The 20,156-nt window shown below is 44.6% G+C and overlaps 1 protein-coding gene across 5 annotated transcripts in view; it reads right to left on the reverse strand.

Annotated features, from left to right (window-relative positions):
* LOC147450705 (uncharacterized) overlaps positions 1–20,156 on the reverse strand; it is a 116,131-nt gene that overhangs the window by 67,158 nt on the left and 28,817 nt on the right. For 3 of the 5 annotated variants that reach the window (XR_015189151.1, XM_086519803.1, XM_086519802.1), the window contains exon 2: positions 2,448–2,515. The exons of 1 other annotated variant lie outside the window; for it this stretch is intronic. Coding sequence is in view for 3 of the 4 variants with exons in the window: in XM_086519803.1 (XP_086375929.1) it covers positions 2,448–2,515 (68 nt within the window). In the remaining variant the exon portion in view is untranslated. Of the gene's footprint in view, positions 1–2,447; positions 2,516–4,728; positions 5,261–20,156 lie in introns of all 5 variants that reach the window. One more of the 5 variants, XM_086519805.1, reaches the window with a different exon arrangement.

Here is a 20,156-nt window from a genome sequence, read left to right on the forward strand (position 1 = left end):
ACAGTTTGTGATAGTGCTTCAACACCAATTGCAAGAGATGCTATGGAAACACACGGAGTTGCACACCACTTTGGTCCCATCTTCACCCATGGCTATAAGCACCTTCCTTCTTCAATTCCATTTCAACCCCTTCAAAAGGAAGAGGACGACGTGTAAAAGATCACTATTGACACTTGGTTGGCGAAATGGACAGCCTATATAACATTTTACTGTCGCTAAGCGCGTCAACCAGATACGAATCATGTTGCAAGGGAAGGCTTACACATGGTAGACTGGGTTACAACCTCAACCGACAACTTGGGCAAATAAATATTTGGTCTTTCGTGCTCGCTTCATATAAGTGGACAAGATCAAGTACTCTAAGAAACTGTTCAAGTTAAATGGAAAGAGGGCCATTGGCCCTTACTCACAGGAATTCACATACCTTGTCCACAAGACCAAGGTCTTGGAGGACCCAAAACTCATTCTACACATGCTTTATCTTTTTGAATTGCCGCCAACTTACCAAAATGGGGTATTGCACATCTCCGCCACATCGCTGGAGCACACCTACAAATCCAGCAAGGGACTAACACAAAATGTCTCAGTTTCCTTCAGAGACATGCCGATTGTTTCTCAAAGGGCTTACCTAGCACGTTACCTCTAGAACAGCCAAGGTATTATCCCATTGAGTTGATCCCAGGGAGCACCCCTCCAAACCAACCACCCTATAGAGTGTGTAGAGCTCAACAGGAAGAGATTATAAGCCAAGTCACTGATCTTTCAAGAAAAGGGTTCGATCGAGCATAGTTATTCCCCTTTTTGTTCACTACTGCTACTTGTGCAGAAGAAAGACAAATCTAGGAGGATGTGTATAGACTACAAGGCTCTTAATAAGTTTACCATCAAGAGCATGTTTCCAATACCCAAGATTGATTGTTTACTTGATAGATTATAAGGTTCCCCTATTTTAGTAGCATCAATCTTAAAAGTGGCTCTCATTAAATCAAGATCACTCCTCGAGGATGTGTATAGACTACAGGGCTCTTAAAAATATTATCATCAAAAACAGGTTTCCAATACCCTAGATCGATTATATACTTAATAGATTATAGGGTTCCACCTATTTTAGTCGAATCAATCTTAAAATCGGCTATCATCATATCAAGATCACTCTTTAAGATGTATACAAGACCGCCTTCAGTACGTCCTTTGGATTGTACAAGTTTTTGGTGGTGTTGTTCGGCATTGCAAATGCTCCTGCAATGTTCAACAAGATGATGAGCAAGATCTTTCAAGAGCATAGACAATATGTGGACACATTCTTTGATAAAATCTTTGTTTTGTTCAAGACTGAAGAAGAGAATATAGAGCATCTCAACACCTGGTTTTCTTCCCTAGAAAGCAAAAGGGTGAGGAGAAGCTTTTCATGTAATCGTACATGAAGAACAAAACAATAGTACCTAATTTGTCGATCATATTGGCTCAAGTCTTGCATTGCGGAGGCAGTTGGATTCTCCTTCAGTTTTACACAAGTCTTGTTGCCACGAAAGTGGTCAATTTGATTGCAATCAAAGCCAGCACAAAAGGCCTTCCTTTGGCCATTGTTCTTAAATTTCTGCCGTGGAGGTGCGGCTAACTGCTTTCAAGTTGCGATGCTACACTTGGACTATCAAGATCTTCATAAGAATTTGATGCCAAATATCTTCCAAGTAACTAGCAACTTCAGTTCGAAGGATACATCGTTGATCTTTTATGAAACCTGGAAGGGCCCATAATATCACATACTAAGCTTTAGTAAAATGTCACAGAGTCATGATGTGGCAATAACGTCTGCAAAAGCAAGTTCTAGCGAGCTGATAACGTGGTAGCTGTCAGGTGCAACAGAATTGAAATGGTGAAGATCTAGGTTTTACACTTCCACTAATGTTTTACTTCCTTTCCTTGTGTTAATGATTCCTTTTAGCTTGAATGATGGTTCCTTTCACTTTTCCTTGAAGAGAGGGAATGAGAAAGAGCGGTAGATATGTGTAGAGGGAGGGAGAGAGAGAAAAGAGGAGAATGACACCCGATAGGGTCCCAACCAACCCTCTCAAGGGTCCCCACACCACTGCCAATGTGGTATTGCTTTTAATTGTTGAGCTTCATGGTGTGCATCATGTGGTCAAGGGTTCTCCATGCTCCAGAACCACCAATTCTGATGTAAATCTTTTTAGCAGAAGAGTTTGATACGTAGTGTCACAATCCTGACGTTGAAGCCTCTGACCTCTCCATTGTCTCATCTCATAGTGAAGCCCACATAATGTAACGCCAGAATGGCCCAATTGCATCGAGAGAAAGCAAAACCTCGGCAACAAGAATTAAAGGAGAAAAGCATAAAGAGTATTAAGATAGACATTCACAATCACATTTCCCTCTAAGAAACTACCAAAATATAACAACCTATTGTAACAAAGATTGGTACCTACTTGATGAAGTTTGGAGACAATACAAGGTGATTATCTGAGATCCATATTGGAAAGTCTTTAGGACATAACTGCAACCGATGTAAATATCAAAAAGTGGAATATACAAGAATGGATGTATCAAGTTTGTCCTATGTCCAATTTTTGCCTCTCTCTCTCTCTCTCTCTCTCTCTCTCTCTCTCTCTCCTTCCTTCACATGGGAAGGGGGGAGTCTCATGTATGAGATTTTGGGTCCCATGGGTCATTTTGGCCCCCCGAGGACATAAATACATCACCATCATCCTCTCTCTCTCTCTCTCTCTCTCTCTCTCTCTCTCTCTCTCTCTCTCTCTCAAGGAGGGCTTGTACCCTGAATACTACATAGCCAAAATCAAAGCCCATAGGCATTACAAATGAGCTGATAGTGAAATAAACCCATAAGGTATAATAGAACAACAAACCATAGGGGAAATATAACCATGGATGTAGGGTTACAAAATAATAGGGAGATGAGAGACGAACAACTAAATGGAAATGTGTGAAGGACGGTTATAGAGGATAGCCGCCACAAAAATAGGCCTCCCAAAACGATGAGGTCCAAAACTCTACAAAGGATCTCTGATATCACTCTATGCTCTCTGCCAAAAGGTGCTACCCAATAGCTGTGAGAAGTGGCAGCAGCAGATGGGCAGATAAGAAATCTCTGCTTCTTTAGCATCAACACCTTCAAACTTAGCATGAGAAACCTTCACATTGTTTTGTGAGAACATCAAGAGGAACATTTCATCATGATTAAGACCTTTCTTATGATCAAACATCAGCCCCATTATCATTGTGTGAGCATAAACAACAAGAAAGTCTTCATCCTTCAATGATATCATGAGAACAATAAAGCTTATATGAACTATATCAATTCCTTCAAGGCTTACAATGAGAAAAAGCCATATCAACTTAGCATCATCATGAACAAACAATAACATTACTTTGCTCACAAACACATAATCATCACCTTTTTTAACATGGATAAGCATCAAAGCCCCATCATGATTCACATAAGCACTAATTGTGTGGATAGATAAGCATATCCCATCACACAACCTTGCTTCAAGAAAATACTCATTTAGCACAACATTAGTTTGCAAGTTAGAATGCTCCACACATGCCACATTTTCTTGCTTGAAAATTTCAACATCTAGCACCACATCATGTGCAATACAAATATCCTCTTCCAAAGTAAGAGAATTTACAAACAAATTAATGATATTTTCTTCTTCTTCAACAAGAAGTGAGAGATCATCAATTTTCTTCAATGATTTATCACAAATATCATCAAAGTAATCATTTATTTTAGAGTTGCAAATGTTAATTTCCTGAGCCATTTCTTGACATTCAACAAATAAATCTATGTCATCATCATCATCATCTTTTAAGACATTGAAATTATGCAATTCTCCATCAAAAATAGATGGAATTTGACCCACAATGCATCGGCTAATGGTGCAAGATGTGAGTATGGAGCTACTCGGGGACTCTCCTTGGCTCTCTTGGCTCATAGGGTCCTCTCTCTTCACTCCAATCTCTATCTCGTTCTTACCATTCCCATGTTCATTATGGTCATCACCATTTATTGAGTAATCATCTACTCCCTCATCAGCTATGGTATGCCATGCTCTCAATAATTTTTAAAGAAATTTCTTTTCACGAAGCAACTCATGCAAGTTTTGAGTGTTTTGGTGCAGCTCTTTGATTAGATTCAAATGAAAATATGCATTGTGTGTGCTCCCTCCATGTTTGTAAAACCATGCATATGCTTTGTCTACTGCATGGACAAAGTCGTCCACCCACACCTTGGGTTTATGCAATTTGTTGTGTAAAATATCATGTTCAAGGACATAATATTGCTCCAAAAGATTTAGTGAGCAATGCCGTGCTTTGTGATCTTCATGGTCACATTGAGATGAAGGCTTATTGCGACACTTTTGCCACTTATGGTCACTTCCTCGACAAAAAATACAAGGCTTGTTACATATTGTTCCCATGCCGTCATTCTACATCAGCAATGACGTACTTCAAACTATGTAGCATGCACTTAAATCTTTCAATGTCATGTTGATAACCACCACAAGCTTTGCAGCAAAAAACATTTCAGGCGTAAGGATTTTTCGACCACGTACATGCACACATTTTATTTTATTTTTAATCTTTCTTATTGGAGCTCCATGGCCTGAGCATTGGAATCTTCCCTAAGCTATCAAAAAATCAAAATTTTTTTATTTATTTTTTTTTCCAACCAAGAATTGTTACCTGCATGAAATCGCAGCGCAGATATAAGCATGTCAGGCTACGGCACTGCAGTGATTTAAATCTTTTGTTTGCCACCAGTTGAGGAAATCAATTTTGGCTTGCGCAGCATCTCAGCAAAGTTTGCAGCATTGGTTAGAACAGACGCCGCTATCATCAAGAAGGTTTTCAGATCTCTAGTGTAACTGCTTCACCATCGCTCCATTGTTACGCTGTTCAATTGCGCCACTCTGTGGGTTCAACCTTGTCAACACGCTGTGAGTGAAGGCGCTGCCTGCTTGGTGATTGCGCTCGTAGGAGGCTTGGCCACTGTGTCGGTTCATTCATTGACTATGAAAGCACAGGAAAAAAAAAAGGTTGGAGATACGGATTTCCAGGACCACTGCGTCACTTTGCAATCAGTTTGTTTTGCAAAGTTCAGCGTTATAGAGGCTTGAGCATAGGCTTGAGCATGGTCCTTCGGATGTGACGCCTCAGATCGGGAGTATAATCAACTCTCCATCACCCTCCTGATGTCTGACGCTCGTTCCCATGCCTATAGAGACACGAACAGCAAGGATCGCCATGTGTACTTGAGGGAGAAGGTAGAGAGAGGTGGCGGTTAGAGAGAGAGCGAATGAGAGAAAACGAGAGATACGAAGAGATACATTCATTCATTGAGACTCTCTAGATTACAAAGCATAAGTTCCCTTTATAGCTTCTCCATGCCCCTTGACACCTCTTCCTAGGTGACTCTTCATGGCTCCCTTAGACCTTAATGTAAAGGTATAGTGCACTTAATATTTATGGCTAACAATCCTGACGTTGAAGCCTCTGACCTCTCCATTGTCTCATCTCATAGTGAAGCCCACATAATGTAACGCCAACATGGCCCAATTGCATCGAGAGAAAGCAAAACCTCGGCAACAAGAATTAAAGGAGAAAAGCATAAAGAGTATTAAGATAGACATTCACAATCACATTTCCCTCTAAGCAACTACCAAAATATAACAACCTATTGTAACAAAGATTGGTACATACTTGATGAAGTTTGGAGACAATACAAGGTGATTATCTGAGATCCATATTGGAAAGTCTTTAGGACATAACTGCAACCGATGTAAATATCAAAAAGTGGAATATACAAGAATGGATGTATCAAGTTTGTCCTATGTCCAATTTTTGCCTCTCTCTCTCTCTCTCTCTCTCTCTCTCTCTCTCTCTCTCCTTCCTTCACATGGGAAGGGGGGAGTCTCATGTATGAGATTTTGGGTCCCATGGGTCATTTTGGCCCCCCGAGGACATAAATACATCATCATCATCCTCTCTCTCTCTCTCTCTCTCTCTCTCTCTCTCTCTCTCTCTCTCTCTCTCTCTCAAGGAGGGCTTGTACCCTGAATACTACATAGCCAAAATCAAAGCCCATAGGCATTACAAATGAGCTGATAGTGAAATAAACCCATAAGGTATAATAGAACAACAAACCATAGGGGAAATATAACCATGGATGTAGGGTTACAAAATAATAGGGAGATGAGAGACGAACAACTAAATGGAAATGTGTGAAGGACGGTTATAGAGGATAGCCGCCACAAAAATAGGCCTCCCAAAACGATGAGGTCCAAAACTCTACAAAGGATCTCTGATATCACTCTATGCTCTCTGCCAAAAGGTGCTACCCAATAGCTGTGAGAAGTGGCAGCAGCAGATGGGCAGATAAGAAATCGGTGGTACTAGAAACCTGGGAGAAATACCCAAAACCTAGGACCACCAAGAGGCGCACTATATGACACTGCCATTATTACATGAGGGGAAAAACAATGGCGGGAACAAGCCAAAAATGAAAAAACTACCTCACATAGACCGAGCACAACCACCAAAAGGCCCTCACTTTTTCTAAACAACTACGCGGAGATGCTGCACTAGTAGCTCCGCCAGGACCTGCCAAAGAAGTGACAAACTCTAAAACCCCTTCTTAGCTCGTCGTCAGACTGCACAATTGCGGAGCTGCTAAGAAGTTTGTCTATCCCAGGCTTGAGAAGACAGCAAGGCAAGGCACACCTTCATCTACTCTCCATCAAGAACTCTACTGCGTAATTGTAACTGTAACTGGCATTTGCGAGCGTCAACACTAAGCTCACACATCTGGTATTCTAGCATGTCTGAATCCTGGAGAGTAACCCATGTGTATGAGTATCTCCACCATCTGCGCCGCATCAACTAGAGCACATTGTTGCTCCCGCAAACACGACCATGCAGCATCTGTTCCAAAGTAATCTGCCTAAGACTAGCTCGCACATCTGTTAATCCAACATGTTTGAATCTTGGAGAGTAGCCCATGTGTACGAGTATCTCCACAATCCACGCCACATCAACTGGAGCAAATTGTTGCTCCCCGCAAACACGACCATGCAACATTTGTGCCAAAATAACCTGCCTATGAGTCAATTCCAATGGGTGTGAGTCCAAATCTGAAGGAAGAGAATCAAGTCAGTACAATCCACAAACTATTGATCCTCTCTGACTTCCAGGTCAGAGGCTTTATATCGAATTGACTACCCCCCATAATGTGGTTACCAAGACTAGGCACATAAAGAACATGGAAGATATACATTAAAGCTCTACCATCTAGAAAAAGCTCCATAGCCCCTTCACGATGTATAGAAGCCATTGATCTCTCTGAATATAACTTAACATTCACGTTGCATCATATTGTACATCAAATCATGAGAAAAAGCCATATGCCACTGAAACCTGCGCTCGCTACTGCTTCCCGCTGCCCTGCGCTGCCCCCCTCCCCCGCCAGCCCCTGCGTGCAGCAGCCCAGCCCGCTCGTACCCCTGTTGCCCCCCTTTTCGAGCTGCCGCACAGCCCGCCCGCTGCCTCCCTTTCGCGCCGCCATCCCCCCCCCCCCCCCCCCCCATCTCCCTGCCCGCTGCCGCTTGCCCGCTGCCGCTTGTGCACCCGCCTATCCCCCCCCCCCCCTGCCTTCCTTTTTCCCTGAAGCCTCCTGCAAATTGGCTCTTGCAGCAGTCTTTTTTGGGCAGTGCTCGGCACGCTCGTTTGCAGATTCTCTCCACCGCCCGTTTTTTTGCCACAGCAGTAGACACAGATGGAGGCTCCAGCTCCACCACAGACACACTCACACGCTCCCGAAGGTTATTCTTCTGCCTCGGGTGAGTGGGGGTTGGTTTAGACAGAGTGTGGAGTATTCGGGCCTCCCAAACCAGTGCTTCATTTGTCGACAGATGGGCCATCTAGCGAAGGCATGTCCACGGAGGAGGCCTCGACCTACACCACGGCTTCGGCCCCAGCCAGCAAGGGCTGGCCAGTAGACATAGACAGAGACACAACGCATACATGCAGAGCCACCCTCTGAGCCTGGGGCTCGAACGGAGGAGGGATGGCAGCACGCCCGTGGTAGACGACGACAGGGGCCACAGCGTCAGCCTGGCACTCAAAGTGGTCCTCAGGCGCCTACTCGGCAGCAGTGGTTCCCACGGGGAACCGGTTTGGTCCTCTTGAGCAAGATGAGGTCCCCAGCTTCACCCTCGACAGCCCCTCCCCCCCCCCCCCCCCCCCCCCCAGAGTTCCCTCCCTCTTCCTCATTCTCCCCCCCGCCTACTGCCCCTCTTACCTCTACCGCTCCCTCCCGCCCCTCTTCTCCACCGCTTCCCCCAGCTCCTTCTCCCCCCCCTCCTGCTTCAGTTCCACATGTCGACCCAGGGGGCAGGGCCTTCTCCGACCGCTAGGAGATCTCTTGGCAGCGCCTTTGCCACGAGTCGCTTAGCGAGAGAGGGACAGCCTTTCTTGCCGCCCCCTCTGTAGGTACAGACATCTCCCCTTGCAGCTATCCCTCGTGGTCTCACGAGCATTGACATCCGACGCCGATGGGACTTCTTCGACTACGGCTTCACTCGTTTCCTCGGTGACCCCTCAACAGACCATGAGGCAGTCTGCTTCAGGGTCCATGTTCTGACCCTTGCCGCTAGGGGGACAGAGGCCTTGGACTCAACAGTTGGCTTCTCCTTCCCCCTTTGCGGTAGGGACCAGACACAGTGGACTCTCGACTCAGTGTTGGGATGGTTGCACACACAGGTCCTAGAGTTCTCTCACCACACGGGAGAACTAGGAGTTACAGACATGCTCCAGACTTTGCAAGTTTACGGTGACATCTTCAGAGTCAGCAGGATGTAGACACATTGTGGTTTACTTCTTTGCTGATACACAGTGCTTGCCATGCTATGTATACATTCATGAGGACTCCTGGACAGAGGAGGTTGCTTTACGTTTGGTCGCTCTGCTTGGGCTTGGGCCAGGCAGTGGTTGCAGTCACGCCTATCTAGAGGACGCTCTGATGCGGATTACTCCCCATCCAAGCCAGCCTCGAAGATAGCCCGTCTAGCTGCTGCGACAACATCTGTTCTCTCTCGCTCCCCATGAGGATCGTCTCATGGAACGTGCAGGGACTAGGTGGACCCCAGTTTCAGCGTCAGCGGGGCCGACTGCATCAGGAGCTTCAGCGTTGCCTTGTGGGAGGAGAGATTGATCTCCTTATGCTTCAGGACCACCATCTGTGTGACAACCGCATTAGACGTTGTGGTCAGCTCTTGCGTGGACGATATGATACTGTTTTGTAGGTGCAGCCGAAATGAATGTTTGCGCTTTGCTCAAGATGAGTGCTCCGAACTGTGCTCAAGGTTCCTTTTGTTCTTATGGCAGGTAGAGCCTTCCGTTCTTAATGAGAGAATGCTATGATCACAAACAAAGGGAGTGGACACTGTGCGTGCAAGTGTATGAGACTGAGAAATACAGAGAGAAGAGAGATACGACACCGGAGACGTTGTAAAACCCTCCTCCGAAGGCCTCACTCTCGTCGGCGAGAGTGGTCTACTTATGATTGCACAATCTCGTACAAATGGAATGCATGAGACTGATGCAAGTCTAGGCTATGTTGACGATGACGACGGTGACGACGAAGTCGACCTAAGGGCTGAAATTTGCAATCTTCCTACTGCTGTCCAAAACCGCTATGGACTGAAATCTGCTGCGGGTCCAAAAACGCTGATCTTTGGGGCTGTTTCTGTGGGTCTTTGTTGCTGAAATTCTGCAGGTTTAGGGCTAAAAACTGAGGTTCATTAAGGCTGAAAACTGAGGTTCTTACCAGGCTGAATCTACTACTTCTTTATAGGCTGAATCTGCTACTCTTCTATTGCTGAAAATCGGCGAAGGCTGAGATCTGCAAAGGCTAAGGTCTTCAAAAACGCTAGGGCTGATATTCTGCAAAAACGCTAGGTGAGATCTTCTGCTGGCGAGGATACTGATGCAAAACGCTAGGCACTGGGGGTTGCTGGCGATGATGTGCTGGTGCAAAAACGCCACGCAATGGCTAATGAAGAAACACCAAGAGAGGTTTTGCTTCTTGCTTGGAGGGAATCCACCAAGTGGTCTTGTTGAGAAGTTGCCTACTGAGCTTGGCTCCTGTTGCCTCTTCTGCCATTTAGTGCTAGTCTAGGTTTGCTTATATACAAACTTACTCAATTTGCCCTACCTACTTTTAAACAAAAGTCACTTAAAAATAATAAGTAAAAAATATCAAAAATTAGGTAAAATAGGCTAAATGCACTGAAAAATTCCCCTGAAGGATTCTAATGGATTCTGATGGGAATGCTTATAATCATGCTGTGTGCAACCAAAGGATATGCATCTATACTAAGTGACTGGGCATGCACAGTCTACAAATAGACTCACAAAAGTGCTAGATCACTTCTAATCTATACTGACTGGACTGAACTGAACCCTTGCTATGTTGTAGCTTGTCCACGGACACATAGGGTTGGATGTGTCACGTGACATCCCCTCCTTTTCAAAGTGAGGTACTGATACCGAACTGTATGGCGTCAAGGGAGATCGCCAATAACATCCGGAATCCTGGAAGGGACTCTTCGCTGGCCCACTTGATGTGTGGGTTGTGCGGTACTTGAACTTCATAAAGGTCGGTAACACTTGCTTCTTTGGGCCGCGCCGAAAGCAACACAAAGTCTTTTGTGGCTCCTTCGATGCTTCTTCTTCGTCTAGAGTCATGCTTCTTTCTTCTTCAAGAATCTCCATGGCTGAAAATTCTTGAAACCATTTTCAACACAAAACCATGAACATACCTATTCCATGTAAAGTGAGTGGAAAAAATCTTGTCTTCCTCAAAGACTGTGCATGCAATGTAGGTCGGCCCACTTTGATGTGTGGGTCGTGCGGTACTTGAGCTTCATAAAGGTCGGTAACTTTGATGTGTGGATCGTACGGTACTTGAACTTCATAAAGGTCGGTAACACTTGCTTCTTTGGGCCGCGCCGAAAGCGACAGTCTTTTGTGGCTCCTTCGATGCTTCTTCTTCGTCTAGAGTCATGCTTCTTTCTTCTTCAAGAATTTCTGGGCTGAAAATTCTTGAAACCATTTCCAACACAAAACCATGAATATACCTATTCCATGTAAAGTGAGTGGAAAAAATCTTGTCTTCCTCAAAGACTGTGCATGCAATGTAGATGAACAAAGAACCGGAGTGTTAAACCGTTCACCACATACACGCAAACAATGAGATCGAATTTTTCTCTTATGATCTAGAGCAATCCACTGTGGCAATTCACAACGGAAATGCCCATGCTTGGTGCTCATACTTTCATGTGCTCTTTCAGGTACTGTGTCATGCCAAGGAAGAGACATGGACTGTGTAACAGACTTGGACACTCCAAGTCAAGAATCAACTGCGACAGCACCAAATAACCACTTCAAAACAATTCACAGATCACAATAGATTTGCACTGGCCCGGCGGAGTTCCGTGCCTAGAGATATTGGCCCCAAAGACTGGCGCCCCTTTCGGTATTTCTTTTTATATTAATCAGATCAAAGTACAAGAGAGTGGCTAGGGTTTCACTCTCAAACTCTGCGTCCAGATGCTCTGAGAAGTGAAGCCCTCACCACTTATTTAAAGATACAAGGGATGCCCAAAAGCAGAGCCCCAAAAGCTTTTAAAATAAAAAGCATCAGTTCTCTCTCTCTCTTAGAGAGTCTTTTCTCTTTTTTATAAAAAAAAGCAAAATTCGCGTCGCTCATCATTTATTTATTTTTTATTTTTATTTTAAAAAAAAAATCAACCTCCGCGATTTCCGAAAATTAGGGTTTCTGGCAGAAATTAGGGTTTCTGCTGCCCGCCACGTCATCACTTTGTGACATACCCCGCTCTTGAAAGCATTGTAATCGACCGCGATTACGCCTGCAAAACCGACAAAAGCCATAAACCGTCTTAGCAGACACTGATTGTTAGTACCTACGTACTTGGAACACACATCTAGCACATGTACAAAATCGACAATCACATCACACGACATCACAGGACATCACCAGACATAACAAGACATCACATGACATTCAATATTCATTCGGATCTTAGACCGTGATTTATCGGCAATGTAGCTAGCAATCACATCTAGGTCCAATCGGGACCTCATCGATGTCCGATTGACTAACCCCTATTGCAACCATGTCTATTCGAGATCAATCAGACCAAAATGCTGCAGTCATTTCGTCTACCAGTTCCTGCACTCACAAGAAGTCAAGAACAAATCAGTATCATAATCAGGAATTCCATTTCATAAAGTCATCCAACAGAATACTGTCAGCTCTCGGTATCCCTGAAGCTCAAAGAGACATCAATGACTTTAGTATCAAAATCAAGGCATTTGTTGACAAAGGAACGGAGTAACTCCTCTCTTGTGCATCCCACTGTACCAGATCTTCGGCCAAGCTGAATTTCTGGGTTCCGTTTGGAGTAGACTATGCTAAACCAAAACATCAAGGTAAAGTTTAACAATCCGAGGAGTATCTGCTAGGTCCTCCTCCTCCATCCACTTCTCATCAAATGCAGGAAAGTTCTTGAACTTAACCAAGAACCGCCTTCGGACTTAACCTTTCTTCGTATCGTTATGTGCCAAAATCTGTTCAGGAACAAGGATATCCTCCTTTTCTTCCACTTCGGGTTGCTCATCAGGCTCCCCATCATCAGGCACATCACCCTTAACAGGTTTCAAGAGACTCACATGCAATGCATTGTGAATCCTCCAAGTATCTGGCAGTTTCAATCGAAAGGAGACATCATTTATCTTGTCAGTGATCTCGAAAGGTCCGTAGTATCGTATACTAAGCTTTGGAAAAAGCCTCTCCTTTCCCTTTTTCTTTCGTAGGCGTGCCTTCTCAAAACGTAAGAGCACCCAATCATCCTCCTTCAATTTCAAGTCGCGACGATGGCGATCCGCTGCCTTTTTCTGTCGTTCTTGAGACTCCTACAAAGTCTCGCGAACCTTGGCAATAGCCGTATCCAAATCTCGCGAATATTCATCCGCTCAAATATCTAATCTTTCGTGCTCAGGAAGGATGGAACCTTCGCAGCACTTTCAACAATCTCACATGGCGTCTTCCCCGTCGAAGAGTGTATCGTGTTATTGTAGGCAAATTCCACCAAAGGTAAGTTCTTTTCCCATTAAGTCTTCTGATCCGAGATACAAGACTTCAATAAATCTAAAACCACTAAATTGGCAATCTCAGATTGCCCGTCAGTCTGCAAGTGGAACGATGACGAGAACTGCAACCACGTGCCAATGTTCTCCCAAATTGCCTTCCAAAACAAACTCATAAATCTGGGGTCTCTGTCGGAGACAATCGTCTCAGACGTGCCATCTAATCGGAAAATCATCGTGATCATTCTGTGTTCTCGGGAAATCAAAAAATGAAATCCATTTCAATATTTTCCCAGAGGCGGGTGGATATGGGTAAAGGCTGTAACAATCCCTGTGCCTTATGCCTGTCAAACTTGACCTTCTGGCATACCAAGCAACTGCGAACAAACTCTTCCACATCCTTCTTGAGTCTCCGATAAAAGAAATATCTCTCTACCCCTTTCATGGTGGTAGCAATGCCGCGGTGACCCGTAAAAGGTGGAAAGTGGCATTCAATCATAACCTTTTCCCTCAACAGCTGTGTAACGCACAACATAGTCTTTTTCATCAAGTAGCCTTCCCGAAGGGAGTATCCAGCTATTGTCTCCCCATCCCGTATCCGTGTGAAAATATCTGCAAAATCTGTATTTGTGGCATACTGATCGACCATATCCTCGAAGCTCCTATGATGTATCGCGAAAATAGCCAGAACCAACGGTTTTCGAGACAAAGCATCTGCCACCACATTCTTCTGTTCCCTCACATGGACAATCTGGTAGTGGAACTGTGACAAGATGTTCGCCCACCGCATCTGCTTTTCCAAAAGCTGCTTTTGTGACAAGAAGTAGCGCAAACTTTGATGGTCTGTAAAGACAGCAATATCCGCTCCGAGTAGATAATGCTGCCACTGAGTAAGAGCATGGATAACCGCCAAAAGCTCTCTCATAAATCTGTGCTGTCATCTCCAGCCTAGAGAACAAACGGCTCTCGTAAGCTATGACATGGCCTTCTTGCATCAAGACCGCACCCAGACTACGACCACAAGCATCACAATATACTTCGAACGACTTCTGCAAGTCCGGCAAAGTCAAAATAGGTCCCGTAGACAATTTCTCTTTCAATGTCCGAAAGGCAGTCACCTCTGTGGGTCCCCACGAAAAAGGTACTCCTTTCTGTGTCAAGGTATGCAAAGGGGAAGCAACCTCTGCAAACTTTCGTATGAACCGCCTGTACTATGAACACAGTCCCAAGAAGCTTCTAACTTCATGGACATTCCTCAAATCGGGCCAATCACGGATAGTCTCTATCTTGGCCGGGTCCATTTGCACTCCTGCTGCTGACACAATGTGTCCCGAAAAGTGTATCTCTAGTAGGAAAAATTCACTTTTCTTTGCATTAATCACCAACGTGTGATCTCGTAATGCCTGAAAGACTTGAAGCAGATGATCTCTGTGTTCTACCTCATTCTTGGAGAAAACAATGATGTCGTCAAAGAAAGTGCCAACAAATAGTCTGTACTCTTGAAAAATCTTGTCCATCATCCCGTTAAATGTCGCAGGAGCATTGGTTAAGCCAAAAGGCATCACCAAAAACTCAAATAACCCAAAAGTCGTCCGAAAAGCTGTCTTGTAGACATCTCCTGGCGCTATCCTGATCTGATGATATCCACTCTTCAAGTCAATCCTGCTAAAGCACGAGGATCCCTGTAACCTATCGAGTATACCATCGATCCTAGGAATCGGAAATCTGTTCTTGATGGTGATTTCGTTGAGAGTGCTATAATCGATGCACATTCTCCAAGATCCGTCTTTCTTCAAAACCAACAACACTGGAGAGCAATACGGTGAAGTACTAGGCTAGACAAGACCCTTTTCCAAGAGGTCTTTCACTGGGTTCATAATCTTTTCATTCTGTACTCGGCTCACACGGTAAGGTGGCCGGTTCGATGACGTGCTTCCAGGTATCATGACAATGGTCTGATCTTCAGGCCCTCTAAAAAAAAGCAATTGGCATGAGTGTGGAGAAAAATCTTGGCGTTCTTTTGATCAGGTCAAAACATATTCAACCGTTATCCATCGTTCAGTTCTCTCCCAAAAGAATAAGTAAGAAACTGAAGTTCGTCAAGTACAATCTCTAAGCCCTTCATTTATCAAAGTCGCTTTCTCGGCCCAGTAGTCAACCACGGCGTAGTTCTTGTGGTACCAAGGGATCCTGAGTAGAACGTCACTCGCGTGCCTTGAACACCCCTGTCATTGCAAACAAAGTTTGCCAATGCTCGGTGTAATGGCAACATCCCATCCGGGTGCCAGTCGAACTACCTCCGCCTGTGGCGTCAGTCTGTCGGGCGTAATTCCAAATCGAGCCGCCAATTCCAAGTGAAAAGAAGTTGGCCTTGGCTCCTTCAAAAGAGCTTCCTGATCCTTCACTTTGTCCCAAAAGCGGCAAAGTTTGTACTTTCATTCATTTGATTCGGTGCAAGTCCCACGCCATGTGGTACCAGTTCTGCTTTTCTATCTGCCTTTTCCTGCCACATTCCTCAGCTGCTCTCGAACTCTCAGGCCTGTCGTCATCTTTATCATTCTGTTCTTTCTGTGCCTTTTTAGGGCACTTCAAGGAGATATGTCCATGTTCCCCGCATCCAAAGCACTTCCCCTCTCTAATGAAGCGAGCTCTCTCCTAAAGAGTAAGCTTGGGTCGTGCATCCTTTTTCTCTCGGTTGCTCTTTTTCTTTCTACTCTCATTCCCAGAAGTCTGTTCGGCTCGTTGTGTCATGGCCTTATCTGTGGGGTAGGTCAAACTGCCAGAGTGAATGGCAAAGCCCCGCTTTGCATGACTCATCAACTCCTAAATAGAAGTTGACTTCTATTCCAAGTAGTGATCTCGGATCTCTGTAGGTAGACCCAAGGTAAACCGCTCAATCTGTTCTCTGAACAACATCTTCTTGAATGAAGAGGCAGGTAGAAAAGAGCTCCAGAATCTTTCACAATAAGCATTGATTGTGTCTTTCTTGGTCATCCGAAGATGGTTCCAAGCAGCTCGTATATCTCATTCATATTCTTGCATTAACCAAGAAGAAATAAAAAGCTTCTTAAATTTCAGCCATTTAACTGGCGCAGTCTTGTTAAAAGAAGCGTGGACCACCAAGTACGAGCATTCCTCTTAAAGTAAGAGGCAGCTCTCCGAATCTTGGAGTGCTCTAAATAGCGTCCTCCCACGAAAGCGATGTCAAACTGCTGTATAAAAGACAAAGCCTTCGAAGCATCTGAGTATCCTGAAAAAGTATCAAACTTGATGGAGTGGCCACCTTCCTTAAACTCTCGGACTTTCTTGCTTTTATCTTCGAGAAAGTCATACTAGTTGGCTTTGTAAAAATTCTTCTTGTTCGCATAAAAGTTTCTGTTGTCAGAGTCTGAACTGTCCGTAGACGAGTCCTCTATAGAAGTGTCACTCACTGGGCGAGACTTGGACTTCCTTGCCTTTTTCTTGCCCTTTCCGAAGCGTTGTTTCTTGCTTCGCTTTTTGCTTTTCCTGTCTTCTCCGCTCGAGTCTGAAGAGCTAGAAGAACTGTCAGAAGAAGAAGAAGAAGAACTGGGTAGGTCTTCAAACTTGACGCGCTTCTTCAATTTCTTTGCCTCGTCAAATGTCGACCGACGACCCAAATATCCCGGGAAGTCAGTACCTTTCTTCTGCTTTTTGCCGTGCTTTTTGCCTTTCTTTTGCACGTCGAAAAGCTGAGCAATCCGTGCATCAACCACGTTCTCCAGTTCCTTCTCCGTATATTTCTTGGAGGCAGAAGGTTTCTTGAGAGCGGGTTTCGGGAGTGGTGTTGTGGTTCTTTGCCACTCCATCTGTACCTCTTCCAACGAGGTCTGGTTCATATATTTAGCCATCTTCGGGTCCTTGGCAAAATTGAGCATCATCTTTGTTGCATCATCAATCAATTTCCGATGCTCCATCTCTCTTTGCTCCGCCTGAGTAGGCCGAGGCGGGCCATACTCTCTGGCTGAATCTTTGTTGTGATCCCAGCCCGCATCTCCAGATGCAAAGGGAGTCGATTGATCCTTGCGTAAAGCCATAGGTGCCGCGGAAAAAAATTGGGGATCAGATTTCACGTAGAAGAGAAATCGGCCGCGCTCTGATACCACTGTAACAGACTTGGACACTCCAAGTCAAGAATCAACCGCGACAACACCAAATAACCACTTCAAAACAATTCACAAATCACAATAGATTTGCACTGGCCCGGTAGAGTTCCGTCCCTAGAGATATTGGCCCCAAAGACTGGCGCCCCTTTCGATGTTTCTTTTTATATTAATCAGATCAAAGTACAAGAGAGTGGCTAGGGTTTCACTCTCAGACTCTGCGTCCAGATGCTCTGATAAGTGAAGCCCTCACCACTTATTTAAAGATACAAGGGATGCCCAAAAGCTTTTAAAATAAAAAGCATCAGTTCTCTCTGTCTCTTAGAGAGTCTTTTCTCTTTTTGATTAAAAAAAAGCAAAATTCGCGTCTTTCCGGAAATTAGGGTTTTTGGCAGAAGTTAGGGTTTTTGTTGTCCACCACGTCATCACTTTGTGACAGAATGTGACTTACTTAAATGCATACTTTTCAGCTTTTCATGAACAATCCGCATACATTCGTGCTCATTCATGAGTGAAACGTGCTCAACGTACAATATGTCATGCCTAGTAAAAGGGATCACATAAAGACGCTGAGTAAAATACAAGAAACGATCACGAATGAAACACTCGAACAATGTGTGAATATCAATCATGCGAACACATAATACTTCCTGTGAGGGTTCTTTGGACCGAGTCTCGAGAGCCAAGATCGGTTCTTCTTGAATGATCGAATCGTCCTGTGGGGGTTCTTTGGACCTCGACTCGAAAGACAACGAGGTTAGCTTTGCTAGAAAAAGCATCCACTAACACATCATCCTTGTGAACAATCACATCATCTTCATGCAACTCATCATGCTTGTCATCTTGATCATGCAAATCATCATGCTTGTGAGAAATCACATCTTGATCATGCAAATCATCATGCTTGTCATTGTCATTCAATTCATCATGCTTCACATAATCATGCAAATCCTGTGTACCATGCTTTGGAGAAGAAGAGACTGAGAGAGTCTCCTTTTCCTGATCCTGTTGCATCTGTGCTTGCATTTGAGAAAAGAGTCGCCACATCTCTTGCATTCTTGCTTTGGTCTCGCGATCAAATCTTGCTTGACTTTCTTTTTCTTCCAAGTCGTACTGACGCTCTATGGCTGCCATTTCTTCTTCGTAGGCCTTTCTGTCTGCTTCTCTTTCTTGGTCCAACTCCTCCATAGCAGTTAGCGCAATCCTTGACGTAGATGGGAAAGGGTCATAAAAACCTCGTGGCGAAAATTCTTCTTCGCCTCTCTCATGCTCATCACCTCCAAGCAAAGTATCCATTCCGCTTCGAGTGATGACCATTCTCAAGTCGTGGGTTCTTGTGGGTTCTTAAGTTCACGAGGAACTTGGGTTCTTGCGGGTCTTGAGTTCTTGAGGTTCTTGAGGGTCTTGAGGTTCTTGAGGTTTTCTTTCGCTTGCAATCTCTGTTTGAGAAGGATCTTCTCTTCACCCGAGTTCTACTCCTTTCCGCGGACGCACTCCTTGGCGGCCTTGCGCTCACACCAAGGTTGCTTTTTCCCACCTCACGTCGATTGGCCGACCGCCGCTAAGTGCATGGTCTGCTCTCAATGAGTGAAAAGAGACACAAGGGAAGGTTGAATAAGCCCTTCTTTCTTGGGATTCCTATCACTCTTCAAAAACACGATTAGGAATTGACACACCCAAGCCAACTTGGGCGTGCGACCACAACAAGCGAAAAAAATTCTTGTGATTCTTGTGGTTCCTTCCTTGAGTGATACAGAACACTGCCAAAGCTTTGATACCAGTGTTAGGTGTAGCGGAAATGAATGTTTGCGCTTTGCTCAAGATGAGTGCTCCGAACTGTGCTCAAGGTCCCTTTTGTTCTTATGGAAGGTAGAGCCTTCCGTTCTTAATGAGAGAGTGCTATGATCACAAACAAAAAGAATGGACACTGTGCGTGCAAGTGTATAAGACTCGGAGATAGAGAGAGAAGAGAGATACGACACCAGAGACATTGTAAAACCCTCCTCCGAAGGCCCCACTCTCGTCGGCGAGAGTGGTCTACTTATGATTGCAGAATCTGATACAAATGGAATGCATGAGACTGATGCAAGTCTAGGCTATGTTGACGATGACGACGGTGACGACAAAGTCGACCTAACGGCTGAAATCGCAATCTTCCTACTGCTGTCCAAAACCGCTATAGACTGAAATCTGCTGCGGGTCCAAAAACGCTGATTTTTGGGGCTGTTTTTGTGGGTCTTTGTCGCTGAAATTCTGCAGGTTTTGGGGCTGAAAACAGAGGTTCATTAAGGCTGAAAACTGTCACGAGGACGTGGCAAGTGCTAACCTTAGTTGTTGGTTTCTTTCCAATGAATTTTGTTTAATTTTTGAGACCCTCTTTTTGAAGTTGCAAATGGTCGGACATTGTATGGCCACTGTGAACGGTAGTTTCACCCGCAGACGGGAAGTTGGTCGGCATTGGAACTCGTAAAGTAAAAGGATGTCTAGGCTCAATTCAAGATCATGTAGGTCCCCCCGTCGCACTTAGCAAGTTGGTGGATACTAGGAAGTGAACTCAATAAAGGCATAAAGCCAAGGTGGGATCACCAACAGAAAGTATCCGACAGTTGGGCCACTTTTGGATACAGTCCCAATGAGGATAGATGGTCAGATGACCACTGGGAGCCCAACGGAATCATTTCCTAAAAATTAGGGAACTGCTATTTTGGGCCGCGAAATGTGTTCGCGTCATTACCTCCGGTATGACTATGGGAACATTTTAATACTCTACTGCAAAGTTAACTGATGCACCAATTGAGAGATTTTTAAGTAGGAAGCCCAATG

Source organism: Adiantum capillus-veneris, chromosome 9 (genome assembly GCF_014529385.1).
Source record: "Adiantum capillus-veneris isolate H3 chromosome 9, ASM1452938v2, whole genome shotgun sequence".
NCBI classification, from domain to species: domain Eukaryota; kingdom Viridiplantae; phylum Streptophyta; class Polypodiopsida; order Polypodiales; family Pteridaceae; genus Adiantum; species Adiantum capillus-veneris.